This window comes from Carcharodon carcharias, chromosome 5 (genome assembly GCF_017639515.1).
Source record: "Carcharodon carcharias isolate sCarCar2 chromosome 5, sCarCar2.pri, whole genome shotgun sequence".
In the NCBI taxonomy this organism is placed as follows: Eukaryota; Metazoa; Chordata; class Chondrichthyes; order Lamniformes; family Lamnidae; genus Carcharodon; species Carcharodon carcharias.
The window spans coordinates 73690225-73712137 of NC_054471.1; the positions used below are offsets into that span (position 1 = coordinate 73690225).

At 38.8% G+C, this 21913-nt stretch overlaps 1 protein-coding gene across 5 annotated transcripts in view; it reads right to left on the bottom strand.

Moving 5' to 3' along the window:
• Positions 1-1667: 1667 nt before the first annotated feature.
• LOC121277974 (katanin p60 ATPase-containing subunit A1-like) overlaps positions 1668-21913 on the bottom strand; it is a 35037-nt gene continuing 14791 nt past the window's right edge. Inside the window, exons 5-13 of one of the 5 annotated variants that reach the window (XM_041187914.1) lie at positions 20826-20944; positions 20460-20565; positions 16819-16977; positions 15684-15810; positions 13899-14033; positions 13146-13272; positions 7192-7353; positions 4569-4677; positions 1668-3752 (exon numbers count right to left, since the gene is read on the bottom strand). In XM_041187914.1, coding sequence (XP_041043848.1) covers positions 4596-4677; positions 7192-7353; positions 13146-13272; positions 13899-14033; positions 15684-15810; positions 16819-16977; positions 20460-20565; positions 20826-20944 — 1017 coding nt within the window. In that variant the 3' untranslated portion in view covers positions 1668-3752; positions 4569-4595. Of the gene's footprint in view, positions 3753-4207; positions 7354-13145; positions 13273-13898; positions 14034-15683; positions 15811-16818; positions 16978-20459; positions 20566-20825; positions 20945-21913 lie in introns of those variants that run through there. The other 4 variants (XM_041187912.1, XM_041187913.1, XM_041187911.1 and 1 more) reach the window with 4 other exon arrangements.

Here is a 21913-nt window from a genome sequence, read left to right on the forward strand (position 1 = left end):
TTAAGGGGTGATGTTTAGATTCTCTCTTGGAGATGGTCATTGCCTGGCACTTGTTTGGTGCGCATGTTACTTGATATCAAGCTCACTTATATTTCTGGTTTATTTATAATACCACATCTACCTTTGCCTACTTTGAGCACAAGATATGGTGTAATTCGAGACCCAACTGGCCTCGACTGGTTCTGCTAATTTCCTTATATCCAGGTTTCTATCACATTTCCCTTCCGTCACTTTGCTGAGTATATTTCAACTCTTTCCATCAGGGCTTGAACTGTATCCATGGTAGTGCCACAACAAGTATAACTTGCTTTTATATGGCACCTTAAATCTACTAAAACATCTCAAGGTGCTTCACAGAAGCATTATCAAACAAAATCCAACACCAAGCCACATTGTGATATTAGGACAGGTGACCAATAGGCTGTTCAAAGAGGTAGCAGAAAATTTCCACTTTGCTACTTCTCTTTCTTTTTTAAGATGGTCCTTAAAACCAACCACTTTGACCAGGTTTTTGGTCAACATCTCCTTATGCAGCTTGGAATCAAGTCTTGTTCAGTAACTCTCTTGTGAAGCATCCCATTATATTTTACTACATTAAAGATGCTATATAAATACAAGATATAAATAAACCACATGGACTGCAGCAGGTCATGGCAGCAGCTCACCACCACCTTTTCAAGGACAACTAGGGATGGGCAATAAATGCTGGCCTAGCCAGCGAAGCCCACATCCCATGAATGAATAAAAAACAATTACAGGAAGGACATAATTGCTCTGTAAAGGGTATAGAGGAGCTTTACAAGAATGTTGCCAGGGCTTGAAAATTGCAGCTATGAGCAAAGATTGTATAGGAAGAGACTGCAGGGTGACGTGATTGGGGTGTACAAGATTGTGAGGGGTCTAGATAGACAGGCATACCCTGTTTCCCCTACTGGAGAGGTCAGTTGCCAGGAGGCACAGGTTTAAGATGATTGGTAGGATTATAGGGGACACAAGAAAAACTTCTTCACCCAGAGTTCACTGGCTGGTTTGATGGTGGAGGCAGAAACCCTCAATTCATTTGAAAGGTACCTGGATCAGCACCTAAAGTGCTGTAACCTGCAAGGTTATGGACTGGGTGCTGGAAGGTGGGTTTAGAATGGGCAGCTAGTTTTTTTTTCTTCCTGGCTGGCACAGACATGGTCTGAATGGCCTCTTTCTATGCCTTAACTTCTTTTGTGGTTCTATTTTATCATTAATTGTTTACCAACCAAAAGCCAAGATAATCTTGTTGAAAGAAGAAACCATCCATGAAGTGGTTGAGGTGACTAACATAGAAGCATTTAAGGGGAAGCTAGATAAGTACATGAAATGAAGAGACAATATATTGATATAGTTAAATGAAGTAGGGTGCGAGGAGGTCCATAAACAGCAGTGTGCAGCATTCAATACTTGTTAAACCAAGTGGCCTGTATCTGGATAATTCTATATAATTTTGTCATTTGAGGGCTTTTTAATTTAAAGAATTTAGTCTTTTAGTGGCAAATTTGGTTTGGCACCTTAATCTAGTTTTCTAGGTTGAGAATCACAGCGTAACTGTTAGGATAGGTGTATATAATAGGTACATGTAGAACATGTCCAATGACAGTGTTGATGCTGTACAATGTCTTAACATTCATTGGACATACTATTTGGTTTTTGTTTAATCGACCTCAGTTTTTTGTGAAGGTACAGTACAGATCTCATGTCCTGTAACATCTCTGTACATCACTGAATTCATCGCACTTATCGCCAGTTTATGCTCTGTCACAGAAACTCACTGAACAAAATGAAACATAACCACAGTATTTTTTTTAAAAAGATGAAAGCTGGTCCCACCATCTTGTGTTAGTGGAGAGGAAATTTCCATCAGGAGAACTATGATGTTCCTTAAACCATTCGACGAGTTCCAGTTTTTCACATTTCCAAATATAGTGTTTACTTCATTGTTTTGCTACAAGATGTTACTGAATTGCCAGTCAAATCCAATAAAAATTCAACTCTCATTCACCCAAAGATGTGAAAGAGCTACCATGTCATTTTTAACCTTTGGTTTGGATTCTGCTCTGCATTTTATATTGTTTAAACCAACTTTATACTGATGAAGTGGAGATAATGGAAATAAAGTGGCTATCTAGTCAGTACCGTGTCCTGCCTCTATGTTGTCTGCATTTCAATTATTTTCTGATCAAGGGCTCCTACGCCGTTTTCTCAAATTTTTTTGGGGGGGGGGGGGGGGTGGTGGTGGCAGAGAGGATGCGAAATGATGGGCCATAAATACAAGATAGTCATAATTAAAAATATGGAATTCAAGGGGACCTTCTTTACCCAGTGCATTGAGAATGAGGAATAAAAATAGAAAATGCTGGAAATATTCAGCAGGTCCGGTAGGATCTGTAGAGAAAAATGATTAAATGTTCCAGTTCTGAAGTGTAATAGGTTTTGAGCAAGTTATGTGATATGGTGGAAGATGGGAAAGATTAAATGACGAAAGGTTTCATGGTGTAAAGCTAAAGGATAATGGGAAAAGTAAAGCAACAAAGCATATGTCTGAAGGAGGCATAAATGGCAGGATCCCGAATAACTGCCATCTGAAAGGAAAGGAAATAAGAGAAACAAGAGGAAAAAAAAGGGAATCAAAATGGGGCGGGGTAATGATCTAAACTTGTTGAACTCATTGATGAGTCTAGAAGGATGTTCAGTGTCCAGTTGAAACATGGGATGCTGTTCCTCAAGATTGTGATAAGTTCATTGGAACACTGCAGAGGAGTGGGAGCAAGGTGGATAATTAAGATATCAGGTGACCAGAAATTTAGGGTTATGTTTGTGGACTGAACAGAGATGTTCTGCAAAGCAGTCATCCAGTATGCATTTGGTCTCTCCAGTATAGAGGAGACCACATCGTGAGCAGCAATTACAGTAAACTAAATTGAAAATACAAGCAAATTGTGGTTTCTCCTGGAAGGAGTGTTTGGGGAGTGTTTTGAGAATATTAAACTTGCCAGTACATTGAATGGAGAAAATAGCATAGATGCATTTAAGGAGAAACTGGATGAGCATATGATAAAGGAATAGAAGGATATGGTGATAGAGTGGTTTGAAAAGAGGAGGAATGAGACTCTTATGGAGCAGAAACAATGGCATAGACTAGCTGGGCTAAATAGCCTGTTTCTGTGCTGAATGTTCCATCTAACTCTGCGTAATCTCTCCTTTCCACCACAGATTTGGTGCTGCATACAGTCTGTGCACTGTCGCAGTATGACTGGCTGGGTTTACCAAGCTGCCTTCTTCAAAACAGTGTCCAACATTAGATGTGATTCTGCGATTGGACAACATTTGCTAAATAATCCTCAGTGTGCTAAGAATTACACCAGCAACCAGTTTAAAATTGTAAGTCGGGCTCGCTGTGTGATGCATGTGTATGTACTGGAAGCTACATATATTAATACACAGAGCCCTGTTTTTTGTACATAGAAAGAATATGTACACACATTGCACCTATTTCAAGTAAACAAAATAAGTGACATTCCTCAGGATGACGCCTTGACCAGAGTCAACATGTCTGGTTTAAATTTCAAAAAAAAACTTGATGGTTAACTGCCAGTCATAATCAACTAGTGCATTCTCCTCGACAATGACTGTACCAAGCAGAATCCACCTGCCAATCAATCAGCACTCTCTTCTCGTAGGATGAATTTGGTATCTCCCTTGGATGTGCATTCCTGCGGAATGTCCTGATGAATGCAAGACAAAAAACTATGACAAAACAATCTCTTTTTTAGCAATACTAAAGTTGAAAGCCCATTACCATTTTTTATGGAAAAGTTGACACCTTAGCCCACCAAAAGACCCAAAATAAATCTGTCACATTATTTATATTGGTTGCCAGCAAGTTGCATTTTTTATTGGATCTTCTAGACTGTGATTTGTCTCCTGGAGCCTCTAAACATATTGTTCTGGGTTGGTCGACAGGTTCCCTTTGGTTTTGTTGGGGTTATGTGACTTCTTTTGGAATCTTTCATTTTGATTGCCCAGTATGTTTCTTAATTGTTTTAACAGTAATGTATTTGTGGGCATCAGTTTTGATGGCATTATCACTTTCTAGCAGTGTGAGCAGTTACAGCATAAAAGGATTAATTATCAAAAACTTGAAATCTTCAAATGCAAAACTAAATGCACATCAAAAATGTTTGCAGCAGTGTCCTTTTATTGGAGGCAGTTCCTTACATTAAAACATATTGGCAGAGTTGAAGTACAGATACTTAATTTTGTATAAAATCTATAATAAAATACTGTACTCACTGGAGCATATCTCAATTTATTTTCATTAGAGGGGGGAAATGGAAAATTATTGATGATTCAAGTGCTGAGAGTTTGAATTTCTAACTGCTGGAGACATAATGGTGATTGGCAAATCAACAATTTATTGCAATGGATCGTCAAATACTGGATAAATGTGATCGATTTTAAAATGTAGATTTTTAAAATATCTGCTGTCCATTCTTTCAGTTTACACTTGGTTTACATGCCACTAGGATTATCCATCTTACCCTTTATAGGTTTGGTATAAAAATGGTTCAGCATCTTGAGTGATCTCTAATCCAAAATTCCATTTTGTAATCATCTGGCACAATCGGTTTTGTATAATTTAAAATCATCCTCAATTCAGTTTTTGACCAGTAAAAAAAAAAACAAATAAGAACATATATTAACTTCGGGCTCTGGTTAGTCATACCATTTGCTCTAGTGAAAAAATAACTAATAGTTCCTTCAAAGCAAATATCTGCCTCATTAACTAAGGCAGCTCCGGAGTGTACTTCCAGGGATTTTTTTTTGCCAAACCGAGAGTGGAGATTAATGAAAAGGCAAAAGGGCATTCTTCCCATTTCCACATACAACGACACGTATACCAAAGACAGGATTCTACGAACATAAACTTCAGGTCCGTCTGAAGTACAGACATGGAGGGTCAGACATTCATTCTCAGTAAACTACGGAATTCACAAACCCAGTAAGTGGCCAATGCACAGTGCACTGAGTTCAAACATTTCCTGAAAGGATGCAGAACTACTCAGGAACAAGACAAAGAGACACAAGCACTAAACCACCAAAAATACTCATCTTGGAGTGATTTAGCTACCCAAGCTAACTTAATTCCTTTGTCCCACCTGTGCACACAAACTAACAGAAGAAACAAGAATTGGTGGACCAAACTATCAGTATTACTAGAGAAAATTAAGGTAAAAAAAGAACAAGAACATTATATTTCAATGGAATTAAGTGACAATTGTGGAAATCCATGGATGAAGTTTTGCTGTTTGGCAATATTAGCCTTCAAAATGGAGGTCAAAAAGTTGGATCACTCTCATATCCGAGTACAATCCAGGTGAACTATATGCTACCTATGCCTAATGAGGTAGTGGCAACACCATGGCACACTGGTCCTCAACCTGGGAGTAGGTTTGGTGTCAATTTAAGCTTTTTCTGCACCCAGAAGAATTATTCATGTTTAACTGTTCTTGCAGCCAAAATAAATTTTCTGCAGGATGACAGACCAGGTAAGCCCTTGTGCTGATTCTGGAGTAGTAGTGATGCAACAATTTAAAAGCTACAAGAACAAATGGTGGGATTCCTTTCACAGTGAAGTATTTGACTCACTTTAAAACCAGGGGCTGGTATCAACTCACCGTTGCTTGGATTTACCTTTTAATTTAATGAAAAGAATGGGTAGAGCAGATTTGCATAGTTGACAGTGAAGACCCCATCATAAAGTGAAGATGTACAAAATCACCCCATAATCTTTGAGGAAGATTGCCTTCAGAATTTAAACTGGGAGACAAACAGAAACCAGTAGGTGAATCAAACTTTTTCTAGTGTGGGAAACAACAAAAAGATCTGACAGGAGAAAAAGTAAAGAACTAAAAATTAGCCCTCACACAGGTGGGGGAAAGATCAGGTGATTGCCCGGCAGGAAGTGTGTCAAATGCTATTCCTCTCTTTAGAATAACACACATCCTATCTATACATGATGAGTGAATAAACAGAATTAGAGGTATAAGTAATTATTTATTAAAATATTCTGAGATCACTTTTATGGAATGTATGACCTGCTAATACAAACTACCTGGGTCATGAAATGCAGAGGATCTGACTGCTTTACTAACATTGTCTTAAGATTTTTGGCCATGTTCTTTTGTATGTTATGGAGAAACTTCACAAAAATAAAGGTTCAAGGCAACACTGAGATAAGATAATGGGAGGAAAGGACAAGGTAGAAATAAAACAAAGAATAGGGCAAAAAAGGAGAGTAAAGGAAATAAACAAGGTCAGAAAGAACAGGAACACAGAGAAAGGGGAGGGGGAAAGGAGAACATAATTTAATCTTCTCATTGCCCTCATTTTGTAGCATGCTGCATGTAGCTTGCATTTTTAAAATGTGTTTTAAGGCATTTGTCTATTAGAAATGAATCCATTACAAAAATAATTAAGAGGGAAGCCCACCATCAAAATGCAATTAAAAATATTAATTCAAAGAATTCTGATTAATGTTTGCTTGCTATGTTTTGTTTTCTGTATTTCTTAATTCTATTCACAAGTGAACACAATTGGCTCACCTAAATGAGGTTGATAATTTAGCTCCCTGACACTAAGTTAACAGGTATACTTGATGCTGAAGCACCCTAACAGTTGTATCTATACAGTTATTAGTAGATAGTTGTCACTAATCCTTGCTTCATCATCAACTATAAACATTAACTCAAGGCAGACTCAATTTTTTCCAGAAGACATTAAATAAAACCATTCAAAAAAAATAAACTTACATAGATAAATAAAAACGAAATGTTAGAATTAAACAGAATTCTTTGCACTGGTTTGATTTTTAAAACATAGATCCTGATGGTGAGATTCTCCAACATCTTTACTTTGGTTTCTCAATATCCCCTGTTTAAATAAAAACATTCTAGAAAGTAAGAAATAAAAGATAGACAGAAGTAAGGATTTCAAGGCAAGTGACTTTTAAATAGGGCACTGAAGGCAACCATATTTGGCCTGTGGTTTAAGAAGTCAATTTTCTATCTTACCTGAGTGAACTCAATAATATTTAGCTGGTACTACCTAAATCTGTTTCACATGGATTAATAGGAACCAAACTCTGCAATCCATTTCTCATACTTCTCAAGGTCTGCAGCAGAAACAGACTTAGAAACTTTTTTTAAGGCCATTCCAAAATCTTCCATGGTTGTCGGCATCTGCAACTCATCCTTGGAGATGTTTCTTATTTCCTCAGGAGTTAGTCCTTGGATGCGACGTCGCATGGCCATCATGGAGGCGTCCCTGCAGAAAATTAAAAATGGAATATAATTATAGAGAGCAAGGGTGGGGTATGAGCACAGGAATAGGCCACGACTTCCATGATAAACAAGTGGCATCAAGATCATTTTACCGCCCACTCCACCTTCTCATCTAATACCAATGCAAAGAGCCTTTGAATTTCCCCATTTGTAAGCCTGAAACCATCCAACCACCTGCATGTGCTGCTTTCCCTCCCTTCTTCACCCCAACCACTCCTAGACACTCCAAATGCCTCCACTTATTCCAGTCCCGATCCCCACAACCTCCAATCTTCAATTTCTCACCTATTCCGACTTCCCAAGTGAATTTTCTCCCTTGCTCCTTGATCCCTTCCCAATCAACATCTCCACTTAGTCCCCACCTAGCTAACAGTGCCTCAGCAATACCTGCCCCTTCTAAAACCAATGACATCAATCTAGTTTCTGCCTTGTTCGCAGCACAAGATGGCCCCGACCAAAGTCACAAAAGCCTCCATCTGTCACTTAACATTTATTACTGTATGTCATGCGTTCCATCCTCCATTCTATAGCTATTGGTATAGTTATGCTATCTATTCAATAGAGCCAATGCATAAGACATAGGAGAAGTAGGCTATTTGGTCCATCGAGTCTGCTCCGCCATTCAATGAGATCATGGCTGATCTGATAATCCTCAACTCCACTATCCTGCCTTTTCCCCATAACCCTCTATTCTCTTACTGATTAAAGATCTGTCAATCTTTGCCTTGACTATACTTAACGACCCAGCTTCTACAGCCTTCTGTGGTAAAGAATTCCACAGGTTAACTAACCTCAGAGAAGAAATTCCTCCTCATCTCTGTTTTAAATGGGCGACCCCTTACTCTGAGATTATGCCCTCTGGTCCTAGGCTTTCCCACAAGGGGAAACAACCTCTCAGCATCTACCCTGACAAGCCCCCTAGGAATCTTAGGTGTTTCAATAAGGTTGCCTCTCATTCTTCTAAACTCCAATGAGTACAGGCCCAAATGACTCAACCTCTCCTCATAACAAAATCCCTCCATATCCAGCATCAACCTAGTGAACTTTCTCTGGACTGTCTCCAATGCCAGTATATCTATCCTTCAGTAAGGGAACCAAAACTGTTCACAGTATTGTGGATGTGATCTAACTAGTGCCTTGTATAGTTTCAGCAACATTTCCCTATTTTTATCCTCCATTCCCTTTGAAATAAAGGCCAGCATTCCATTTGCCTTCCCTATTACCTGTTGAACTTGTAGGTTAGCTTTTTGGGATTCATGCACAAGGACTTCCAAATCCCTTTGTGCTGCAGCCTTCTGCAGAATTTCTCCATTTAAATAATATTCAGCTCCTCTATTCTTCCTGCCAAAGTGCATAACCTCACATTATATTCTACCTGCTGTTTTTTTGCCCACTCACTTAACCTGCCTATATCCCTCTGTAGACTCCTTGTGCCTTCCCACCTATTTTTGTATCATCCGCAAATTTGTCGATAGATGAGGGAAGTGAATGTACTAAGTCATTAATATATATTGTAAAGAATTGAGGCCCCAGCACTGATCCCTATGGCACTCCACTAGTTACAGGTTGCCATCTTGAAAATGCCCCCCTTATCCCAACTTTGTTTTCTATTAGTTAGCCAATCCTCTATTCATGCTAATATACCACCCCAACACCATGGGCTCTTTTCCTATTAAGTAGCCTAACGTGCAGTACCTTATCGAACGCTTTTTGGAAATCCAAATATATTACATCTACTGGTTACCCTTTATCTATCCGGCTAGTTACCTCCTCAAAGAATTCTAATAAATTTGTTAGGCATGATTTCTCCTCATGAAGCCATGCTGACTCTGCTTGATTAGATTATGTAATTCTAAATGCTCTGCTATTTCTTCCTCTATAATAGGCTCTAACATTTCCCAAAGACAAATGTTAAGCTAACTGGCCTATAGTTACCATTTTTTTTTGTCTTCCTCCCTTTTTGAATAAGGGTGTTACTTTGTCAGTTTTCCAATTCTCTGGGCCTCTTCCAGAATCTAAAGATTCTTACTGGTAGTAATCTTCCATCTCTGTAGCTACTTCCTTTAATATCCCAGGATGCAACCCATCCGGTCCAGGGGATTTATCAGCCTTTAGCCCCATTAGTTTCCCTAGTACTTTATCTCTCACTGTAGTTATTGTATTTATTTCCTCCCCTTTTTTGCCCCTTGATTATTTAGTATTTGAATGTTGTTTGTGTCTTCTAATGTGAAGACTTAAGCAAAGTATTTATTCAACCTCAACTGCCATTTCCCGGTTCCCTGTTATTATTTCCCCAATCTCATTCTCTAAGGGTCCTACATTCACTTTGGTCTCTCTTTTCCTTTTTATATATTTAAAGAAGTTCTTACTGTCTATTTTTATATTACTTGCTAGTTTATCCTCAAAGTTTATTTTCTCCCTCTTGATTTTTTTTTGGTCATTTTTTGTTGGCTTTTAAAACTTTCCCAATCATTTGGCTTACCACTAATCTTTGCCACGTTATATGTCTTTTCTTTTAATTTGATACTATCCTCAACTTCTTTGGTCATGTGAGTCATGAACTATTTTCTTAAAGTCTGTCATTGTTCATCAACCATTTTTTCTGCTAAAATCCTATCCCAGTCCACTCCAGCTAACTTTGTCCTCACTCCTTCGTAATTACCCTTATTTAAATTTAGCACAGTTGTTTCCGACCCAAGTTTCTCACTCTCAATCGGAATGCTAAACTCTACCAAATTATGGTCACTGTTTGCTAGGGTATCTTTTAGTCTGAGATCATTTATTAAACCTGCCTCATTACACATTACCAGATCCAAAATAGCCTGATCCCTGGTTGCATCCACAACATATTGTTCTAGGAAACTGTCCCAAATATACAATGAATTCTTGCTTGTGACTACTTCTGCCAATTTGATTTTTCCAATCCACATGAAGATTAAAGTCGCCCATGATTAATGTACTGCCTTATTTATATGCCCTCATTATTTCCTGATTTATTCTCTGGCCCACAGTATAGCTGCTGTTTGGGGGCCTATAGACTACCACCACCAATGTCTTCTTCCCCTTGTTATTTCTTACTTCCACCTATATGGATTTTACATCCTCCAATCCAAGATCCTTTCTTGCTATCGTATTTATTCCACCTCGTACTAACAAAGCTATCCCACCACCCTTCCCTGCCCGTTCTTTCGAAAAGTCACATACCCCTGAATATTTAGTTCCCAGGTTTGTACTCCTTGTAATCATGTCTCTGTAATGGCTATAAAACGATACCCATTAACTTCTATTTGTGCCGTTAATTCATTATTTTTGTTCCAAATGCTACGTGCATTTAAATAAAGAGCTATTCATTTTGCCTTTTTACCATTTTTTCTCCCTTTGACCCTATTTGCTGTTTTTTTTTTTAATGTTTGCACACACTGTCCCTTCCTGTCACACTCTGGGTATTATTACCTAAATGGATGCCCTGTAATGCTGCCATACCCTTTTGCTTTGAAAGCCTACGTATCCTCTTTCCAGAACCCTCTCCCCCTCTATTTAGTTTAAAGCCCTAGTTATTTGGTTCACCAGGACACTGGTCCCAGCACAGTTCAAGTGAAGCCTGTCCCACTGGAACAGCACCCTTCTATCCCAGTCCCCATGAACTGAAACCCAATCCTCTCACACCAATCTTTGAGCTATGCACTTAAATCCTTGGCTTTATTTACTCTGTGCCAGATTGCCCGTGGCTCAGGTAGTAATCCCGAGATTATTACCTTGGACGTTCTGCTTTTTAATTTAGCTCCTAACTGTTCAAATTCTTTCAGCAGAACTTCTTTCTAGTCCTATCAATGTCGTTGGTACCAACATGGACGACAACTGGATCCCTCCCCTCCCACTCCAAGTTCCTCTCTAGCCCTGAGGAGATGTCCTTAACCCTGTCACCGGGCAGGCAACACAGCCTTCTGGACTCATGCTCAGGGCTGCAGAGAACAGTATCGATCCCCCTAACTGTACTGTACCCTACACTACTACATTCCTATTTCCTCCCCCCACTTGAATGGCTCCCTGTACCATGGTCACTTTGCTCTTCCTCCCTTAAGCCCCCACTGTCGTCTACACAGCTTGCAAGAACTGCATGATTGTTGAACAGTTGGAGAGGCCAAGACTCCTCGAACCCTACCCCCTGGGCTCCCATACCTGCAGTCACACCCTCCCGTCCCTGATCACAGGCCAAATTTCAATTATCTAATCTGAGGGGTGTGACCGCCTCCTACAGCAAAGTATCTAGGTAACTTTCCCCCTCCCTGATGTGGCGCAATGTCTGCAACTTGGACTCTAGTTCCTTAACTCAGATCCGAAGTTCCTCAAGCTGCAAACATCTGGTACAGATGTATTTGCGCTGGGTCACCTTGGTGTCCTGCAGCTCCCAGATGTTGCAGCAGCAACACATCACCCGTCCTGCCATCGCTATGTATTTTATTCAAATTATTAATTACTCTAGTATCCCCACTCTTTACACTTTATTATAATTATGTTTTATACACACCAGTATTGATCTTATACTTAAGCTATCTATAAGAGAAAAAAAGACTAGCGACTTAAACACAAACTAAAGACCTTAGTTTTACATAAAAGACTAGAAATACTCACCAATCCCACTCACCAATCTTCTGCTTTTCACGCTTTATTCCCTCCAGCACTTTTTAATGGTCTCTCACTGTTAAAGGTCACTCTCCTCTTGCACTCTCTCACTGTTAAAGGCCACATTCCTCCCACTCTCTCACAGTTAAAGGTTGCTCTCCTTCTGCATTCTCTCACTATCTCGCTACTCTCTACTCACCCTCAATGTTACCCCCAGTAGCCCCTCCACAAGATTCTACCCTGGTTCTCTTAGCTTCATCCTGTTCCTCAGTCACATCATCTACTGACAGAGGATCAGCTTCCTTATTAATGATAATACCTAGCCCTAAACCTCCGCCACCAGTGGACAGCATATATTCAAGAGGAGGATGTAAGATAAACTATAGCAATGAGAATATACTTGTGACCTTGAGGCAATCTTTTCCACTCCAGTAGAAATAAAGATGAAATTTGATAGAGATTTTTGAATTATATAAGATTTGATAGAAGTTAGAGAAAGATTATTTCCACTACGTGGACAGTTACTGAAGTGGGGTCATCAATTTAAAATTATCACTACAAGTTGGAAGATGGGTTTGGTGTCTATCCCCCTCTTTCCATTTCTGAAATTCTTTAAGACTTGCTAGATAAATGCAAGATGTTGCTGTATCAGTATAAGAATAGGATTGGTACAAATAAATTATTTTTAAGTACAAATAAGGTAGGCGCATAGGTGAGGAGTGTAAGTAAATGACCAACAGTGTACAGGAATTTATGTTGGGGGGCTGGGGTGGGGACAGTATAAGTATCAATGTAGAAGAGCTTACATTTCACATCTTCAAGCTATCCCAATGCTGCTCAAAATTGGCAGAGTCATTATGGTTTTGCAAGTGAAAGTGAGTCCAACTTGCACATCCCAAGATTCCATAAACAGCAAATGAAATGTGACAGTAAGTCTGTTTTCCACTTTCATTCCAACACTTACCATTGCACAGAACTCTCCTTTAGCTTTCCTATACCATATATACAAGTAAACAATTCGAGCAGTTTAGAAATACAAAACGTCTTTGGGTTTCATGTAGTTTTTAAGATTTCAAAAAATTTTTTTGTTGTAGCACTGGGGTTTATAAAGTATCAAGAAATAAAAATTCAATGCTCTGTGCTGAAACAAACCTGCAAACATTGGTAATGTCTGCTCCAGAATAGCCCTCCATTTGTTCGGCTATTTTTTTGACATCCACATCATCTGACACCTCCAATTCTCGGAGATTTATCCGCAGCAACTCCTCTCTGCCCGTTGCTGAATTAAAAATTGAATTTGTATTAAACTTATTTTGATAAGTATCGCCAGACAAGCATTATTACATACAAATATTGACACATAATGGTGTCTTTATTCAATCCTAGCGTCAAGATTGTCAAAATTCTGAATTCACACTATAAAAATTTATCAAGATTTTCTTGCTGCTCTTTTTTACATTTGCTTTGTTAAACATTGTCATCAATTACAGATAATGTAAACAACATAACTCAGGATTCACCCTGCAGTATTAAACAAAACAGGAACTAAATTTAGGTCATAGTATTCAACAATCAAATATAACAAGGAATCTGTAACTCATTTGAATCGAAAATATTTACTGTTAAATCACGATTCTTTTCCTCTACAAATTTTAAATGCAATATCTATGAAGTTGAATGATAAACTAGATGATAATTTCATAAAAATGTTAAAGATGCAGGAACAATCAAAGTAAATAGCACATATTCAATAAAAGTTCTGACAAGTCATTGTCAAGGATGAGTCACAACTTCTAACTAAGATTTGAAACGCCAAGCTTACATTACACATACAGGCTTCAATCTTTACATACCTCATCAACTGGTTGCATTAATGCTTCATTATAACTGAATAGTCATCAGTACCTGAAGGTAAAGGAATGTAAATTCGTTTTTCTAGACGCCTCCTTAGAGCTTCGTCAATATCCCATGGGAAATTAGTAGCTGCGAGAACCATAACCATCTTGGATGGATCATCATTTTCTGATGCACCCCCAACACCTAATACAGGAAAATAAATATATAAATAAGCAATTCATTTCACATTACCAGCAAGTGACATCAAATTGAAACTTTCCACATAATTCCAAGTTTAATTTGCTTTCTGCTACAGAGAGCTGATAAAGAAAAAAGGGAGAAAGAACAGAATGAAAATAAGAGTTAGAAAGAAAAAGAGAAACAAAGTAAGAAAGAAAGAGAAAGCAAGAGAAAACATTGCACTTGTTAGCATCTTTCATGATCTCAATTTATCCCAAAGTGCATTCCAGTCAATGAAGCACTTTTTGAAGTGTGGCCACTGTTAAAACGCAGGAAATATGTATTTGGTCAATAAATGTTAAATTGCTGGTCTCAAATATGATCTTTCTTAATGCCTAAATAAAATTCAATTTCCACATTAAAAAGTGGTAATACCATTTCACACAGATACTGACTGTCTCATGTTCAGTTCAAAGAATTCACCTCTGTACACAAGCCTGCACTTGCTGTGATCCTTTCAATACTGTCAAGAACATTTATTTGACACTGTGGTGACCCAAGGTGAATAATAAACTTTTACACTCCTGATAATCACAGAAACATACAGCACAGAAGGAGGCCATTCAGCCCTGTGTGCCTGTGCCAATTCTTCGTAAGAGATGAGCTCACACTTTCATATTATATGTAGGATAATTTGTTCTTTCTAGATCTCTTCAATATATGGGCACATAGCACACTGACAGGTTGCAACCTCAGGCTATGTATTACAACTTGAGTTTTTTGAAAAATGGTGTTAAAAATAAAAAGAAATAGCAGATTTCACTAGGTCAAGATACTTCATTCACAGAAATTGTAACAAACCAATAATAATCCTCCTAACATTTCACGGTTAGGGTTCCATTTCTCACACTTCTGCTCTTACTCTTTCCCAGCCCTAATAGAATAACAATATGGTACCTCTTGTCCACACACTCCACCCCATCAGCCTTCACATTCAATGATCATCCTCCGCCACTGCCGCTACATCCATCACAATGCCACCACTAAACACAACAATATCAGGTCATAACCTCTGCCCCCATTTTTACAGATGACAGCTGTTGGTAATGATTTTCCATTCCCATTTACACTTCCTCTAGGCCTATGTTCTGTCCAATTACCAACTGTTTTTGCCTTGCACGCTCATCCCTTTTGTCTTTTAATCTCTCCTGCCTTTCACCCTATCAAGCTTTCCCTGTTCTTCCCTCTCCCATTCCCTGTCTCTGTGCTTGCTTAAAACCGATTACATCTCTAACTTTTTACACTATGATGAAAGGTCATTGATCTGAAACATTATCTGTGTCTCCCTCCACAGTTGCTGCCTGACCTGTTGAGTATTTCCAGCATTTTCTGTTTTATTAGCGAACTTGCCAACTTTCTGTTTTTAGTTAGGGCAGCAGTTGGTGTGCTACAAATGGCCTCAGCACACCTGGACTGTAGCAAAGCATGAAAACAGATATTAACTAGATTTCTGCTCCCAATTTCTAATTAGTAGTCTCCTTTGGGAGGTGTTGTTAATGTGGTTGTTGAACAAACTCAAAAACTGGATATAATGTTGTCCATGATTAAACAGTCAGCTAAAATTTGGGCAAGGTCCCATCACCCATAGAGGGGGGAAAAAAAGAGGGCACTTACCATCCATCTGAACAAGTAGTTCTGCCTTCACTCGTCTACTAGCCTCATGCTCTTCAGCAGTTCCCCTACGACTGCAAATGGAGTCAATTTCATCAATGAAAATGGTTGTTGGGGCATAAAACCTGGCCTCAAAAAACAAGAAACAGGAATGCATTGTCAAGTAATACCTCAGCATCACTTCCGGTAATTTCATTTGATACCTTTTGTGATCACTTCATTCAGCAATGGAAAACCTCCATGGTCATTTTAAAAGAGCAAAGAACAAAGTTTGAGTAGGGAAAGCCCAATAATCTGTCAGAGATCACAGTCACCCACCTTCTCACCATAACCCTGAATACATCACCTTTGCCACTTCAATATCTCTAGCATTGTTGCATTTGGGGGCAGAGCATCCTGCTGCATTTCAGACTTGGGGTATGGTGAGCTAATGTATCTGGGGTTTGTCTGCCCTAGATGCTAATGAAGCTGCTGAGCGGCTGGAGGGAGGTCACAGCATATTTCACCTCATCTTTTGAGAGGGGAGACGGTTTTAGTCATTGAAGTTCTTCAATAGCCACTGTACACCTTGAAGGAGAGTCAGTCAGTTTCTGTTGAGACCAAAGTTTATTGGCATCCCACAAAAATCCTAGTGTAAGGAGGGACACATGCTGCAAGGATCAGCTGTGGTTTGCTGCCTGTTGCACTTCAATGGGCTGCTGTTTTCGGAGCAAGAGGCTTTTTGTTAAATGTTGGAGGAGGTGTACTGCCACTCCACTGATCAATGTGAGTCAACTGAGAGTGCAGGAACTGTATTTGTCAGTTGGACAAAGGGTCAAATATTTACTCTCATGGGATTTCAGTCGCAGTACCACATTTACTGTGAAGGTGTCGGGTGACAGGACAGAAACCTGCCCACTTATAGAAAGTGATGAAGATTTGGGTCTTTTGGTTGACAGTTTGTTTTTGCTCTTGCCTGTTGAGTTAAGACAGTATTTTACTTCACCAGCTACCTAAAGTTTTGTGCAGTGCCTGGCAAGGAGAGATTATTTTGAGATTTAAAGTCTGCTTCTTGAGCTGCTTTTCCAAGCTGCTAGCTGAAAATTAATCAGCCAATCACATATTACCTACAAATACCTGTACCTGTACAAATACCAACCATTTCAAACAGAAGACGGACAAGTTTCTCGGACTCTCCTCTATACTTAGAAGTAAGTGTTGAAGAAGAAATATTGAAAAATGTTGTTCCGCATTCAGTAGCTACGGCTTTAGCCAGCATTGTTTTTCCAGTTCCTGGGGGGCCAACCATCAGTACTCCCTGTAAACACGCAAAAATATATAAACTCAAGCTCTAATCCAGGATAGTAGTGCCAAATTACCTAGAACATTAGTTTTTCCTTTACTTGTGGTGCAATAGAAACAACAGAATAGGGTTGTTGAAAGTCAATTTTATTTTTGTTACATGATGCAAAGTTAAGTGGCATAAATAAGGGGCCACAGTGCCACCGAGTTACAAAAAAAAGACTAATTCCAGCAACTTGAATGACAACTTCAAGTCACAATACTAGAATGGTTCAACAGAAATCATGAATGGAGCTGATATAATCTAGAATAGACAGAAGTGACAGGTCTTTGTACTTCAGCTGGACAACACTTACTACCCCTGCCTCTCATTTAGGCTCAGGCAGCAAAACTGGTTAAATGTTCTCATCACAGAGATGGAACATACTACAGTTTTCTCTGTTGCAACCACAAAACTTGGAGATAACAAAGTGCCCATCAACAACATGCTGGAATTCTGAGGTAGGAAAAGAGGTCATATCCAAAAGCTGAATACTGCCCCAATATATGGAGAGGTTGTTCTAACACTTCTCTTACATGTTTGGATAAGGCACAAGAAAAACTTGGTTATTTAATAAACAAGCCATTTGAATATCTCCAGCCTTTAATTGTGCTCCCTCTTCATTGCATTTGTTTTTTAAAAACAATACAACTTTCTCATTGGCCCTCTGAATCTTTCTTGTTTTTTTCCCGTACTAAGCTCCAAGTATGCTGTCTGACACATCCTCCTTCTTCCTTGTAATGATTAGGATTAAGTCAAAATTTGTGGCCAATATTTTTACTTGTTCATGGGATGCGAGTGTTGCTGGCTGGGCCAGCATTTATTGCTCATCCCTAGTCGCCCTCGAGAAGGTGGTGGTGAGCTGCCTTCTTGAGCCACTGCAGTCCATGTGGTCTAGGTAGACTCAGAGTGCTGTTAGGAAGGGAGTTCCAGGATTTTGACCTAGTGACAGTGAAGGAACAGCAATATATTTCCAAGTTGGGAGGGTGAGTGGCTTGGAGGGGAACTTCCAGGTGGTGGTGTTCCTGTGTGTCTGCTGCCCTTATCCTTCTAGATGGTAGCGGTCGTGGGTTTGAAAGCTGCTGCCTAAGAAGCCTTGGTGAGTTCCTGCAGTGCATCTTGTGGACAGTACATACTGCTGCCATTGTACATCGGTAGCCAAGGGAGTGAATATTTGTGGATGGGGTGCCAATCAAGCAGGCTTTGTCTTGGTTGGTGTTGAGCTTCGTGTGTTATTGGAGCTGCACTCATCCAGGTAAATGGAGAGTATTCCATCAGACTCCTGACTTGTGCCTTGTAGATGGTGGACAGGTTTTGGGGAGTTAGGATGTGAGTTACCTGCCACAGGATTCCTTGCCTCTGACTTGCTCTTGTAGCCACAGTATTTACATGGCTAGTCCAGTTCAGTTTCTGGTCAATGGTAAACCCCAGGATGTTGATTCAGCGATGGCATTGCCATTGAATGTCAAGGGGCTTTGGCTAGATTCTCTCTTGTTGGAGATGGTCATTGCCTGACACTTGTGTGGCGTGAATGTTACTTGCCACTGGTCAGCCCAAGCCTGTATATTGTCCAGGTCTTGCTGCATTTGGACATGAAATGCTTCAGTATTTGAGGAGTCAGAAATGGTGCTGAACATTGTGCATCATCGGCAAACATCCCCACTTCTAACCTTATGATGGAAGGTCATTAATGAAGCAGCTGATGATGGTTGGGCCCAGGACACTATCCCGAGGAACTCCTGCAGTGCTGTCCTGGAACTGCAATGATTGACCTCCATCAACCACAACCATAACCATCATTCTTTGTGCTAGATATGACTTCAACCAGCGGAAAGTATTCCCCTGACTCCAGTTTTGCTTCTAAAATCAAACTGTGAATACATATTGTCAAAGTGACAATTAAGCTGTTTTACTTTGGACCTCAGATGAGGACCAAGGTGAGCAGTAGCATCATCAGCAGAAAAAGAACCTCTGGAGCATAAATGGACCCCATGGTGATCTGATAGCTCACAGCTCCAAAGTGGAGGTTAGACATACAAACTTCTAGTTATAAAAATAACCTATCAGTGTAAATACTGTGTACAATCCTCTGCTTAGCCTCTCCAACTGCTCGAAAATGCTTTTATCAATGCATCAATGTGCTTATGAAAGTTGACCAACCAAAACTGCATATTCCATGTGTGACATTACTATTGAATTGCACAGAATTAACACAAATTAATACAGCTCGTAATAAAATTCATCAAGAGACATTACAGTAATAATGGCATTCTTAATAACTTTACATTGACTTAAAACTCTATTTGTGAATCACAAATCAAACTTTACTTTTTCCACATCTGCAAATGAAAAGCCAGTCACTGTGTTTGGGTTTCATGTGTCAATGTACTTCAGCTTTTTATGATTCACATTGTATTTCATCAGCATTCCCTCCCAGATTTCATCAGCATTCCCTCTTCAGATTCTTCAAGTTAAAATTCCCCAGTGGTAACTCTAGTCTCAAACCTTGCAACTCTTACGCTGCTCGACAAGCACACAATACCTAATACACTTAATGCATAGAATAAAAACGTTTTATATTCATTCACAACTGTGACTATGAATAACTTGGTAGGTTACATATATCCTGTAGACGAAGAGGCAAAGAAAACCTTTCAATCACAAAAACATTCAATAGTCGCTTAGCAGGTAAAATGGAACAATTAATAGCAGAATAAAAACTATATACTTAACTATATATAATTTAATTTTACCTAGAAACTGCTAGACCATTTAATTTTTACTGGTGCCTTCTACAATTGACAGCATTCTGGGAGAGAATGCTGATGAAATACAATGTGAATCAAAACAAGCTGAAGTACATTGACACATGAAACCCAAACACAGTGACTGGTTTTTCATTTGCAGATCTGGAAAAAGTAGTTCGATTTGTGATTAGCAAATAGTCACAGAGTATTAAGTCAATGTAAAGTTATTAAGAATGCCATTATTACTGTAATGTCTCTTGATTAATTTTATTACAAGCTGTATTAATTTGTGTTAATTCTGTGCAATTCATCAGTAATGTCACACATGGAATATGCAGTTTTGACTGGTCAACTTTCATAAGCACACTGATGCATTGATAGCTTACAAAAGGATAATAGTGTTAAGTCTGGGGATGAGAGTTTCAAACTTAAAGACTAAAAGTTCAAAGAAGTGTGTGTTTAGAGAGTTATGTTATGATTGGCCTCCTATAGAGGTTTTACTTCATTATTTGCTATGGTTATTTTGCTGTGTCTGATGAGCAAGTAAACAGGTAATATTGCCTGGCAGTACAAGATGCATTAAATCTGCTGAATGGCCTTGTAAACTTTTAATATTCTATAACTTAAGCTGTGATGTTTGTCAATGGGGCAAGTATATAACACAGAGAAGCAGCGATAACTTTTACCAAGACATGTTGAATATTATCTTACTTTCCAAGGTCGTCTGATTCCTTTAAAGAAATCTGGCATCCACATGGGCAGAACTACTGCTTCTTCAAGTAATTTTTTTGCTGTCGCCAAATCTGCTATATCATCCCTAAATACAAAATTGGTCGAGTTACTTGCTGACACAGTATTTCAGAATTGTGTCATTCTTACCTTTAGGACTAGATGACAAAATTTATCTTTGATAAACATTGCACAAAAGAGTGTTCAATTAAGCAGGTATATCTTCCATCTTTGACCTTGCTATAAAAAATGGTCACAGTTCATTATTTCAAATCAGAATTGGTATGTGCACCGTTTCAATAGTTAAATCAGATTTCAAAAGAATCAGACACTAATTATTTTACTCACCATCGAACATTTGGATTTTGAGATATTATGTCTCGCTCCAAAGCTTCTACTAAATCTCGGTCATTTCCAGAACCATCAAATTTTTTTGGCTCACTTTCAGAGGCATCAATTGGTTTAACCTAGAGTAATTTAAATTAACATACTTGATTATTTCTTAAACTTCATAACCTTAGAGATTTTCTTACTTTTATGACATCCCACTGAAAAATTAATTTAGTAAAAATCCAGAGCAATGCACTTAAATTACTAGAAATATATATCTATCCAAGTTTTCATAAAACAAAAGAAAGCAATTCTTATTCGAAGTTTATATGGAGTAGGGCTGAATTCTGAGGGAATGGAATAAGCTTTCCCTTCTTTAAGCTACTATCTGTAATAACAAATATTTAACAATAAAATGTGTGCAAGAATACATTGTAGTTTGCTAATTATCAAACGAAATGCAAGAGGACTTGGGAAACATAAGCTAAACTGCGATTGCCTGCAATAACCAAACACAAATATTAAACTACCAAAAGTGTCAGCTTAACTCACTTGGTAGCACTCTGGCCTTTGCCAGAACACTGTAGATTCAAGCCCTACTGCAGGAGCTTGAGCACTTCATTTAGGTGAATGATCCCATGAAACTATCTGAAGTAGAAGATGAATTTCTCCTTGGCAAAATTCCACCCCCACCCCACTGCCCCCCCCAACAAAAGCAGATTAACCGGTCATTCATTTCACAGCTGTTTGTCTGATCTTGCTATGAGTAACTTAGCTGTTATTTTTACTCACATGACAGTGACAGCACTTCAGATGAATTCCAACTCTACTCTTACTTTACTTTTTAAAGCTCACCAAATGCTGTATATATTGTGTAAATAGAAAATGTATCAGGGACTGATGGTAAGCAAAAAATAAAGCATGTATAGTAACATAACATTGCTTTTCTTTGTAGGTCGTGTACCTGGTACCATCTGATTTTCCATAAATCGCCGGTTGGTTCCCCTGTAAGTCTATTAGACAAACCCGCTACTGAAATCAGTGGTAAGTTAGAGAATGTTAAGGACATTCAGGTTGCAAACACTTCTGAGGCAGAAATCATCACT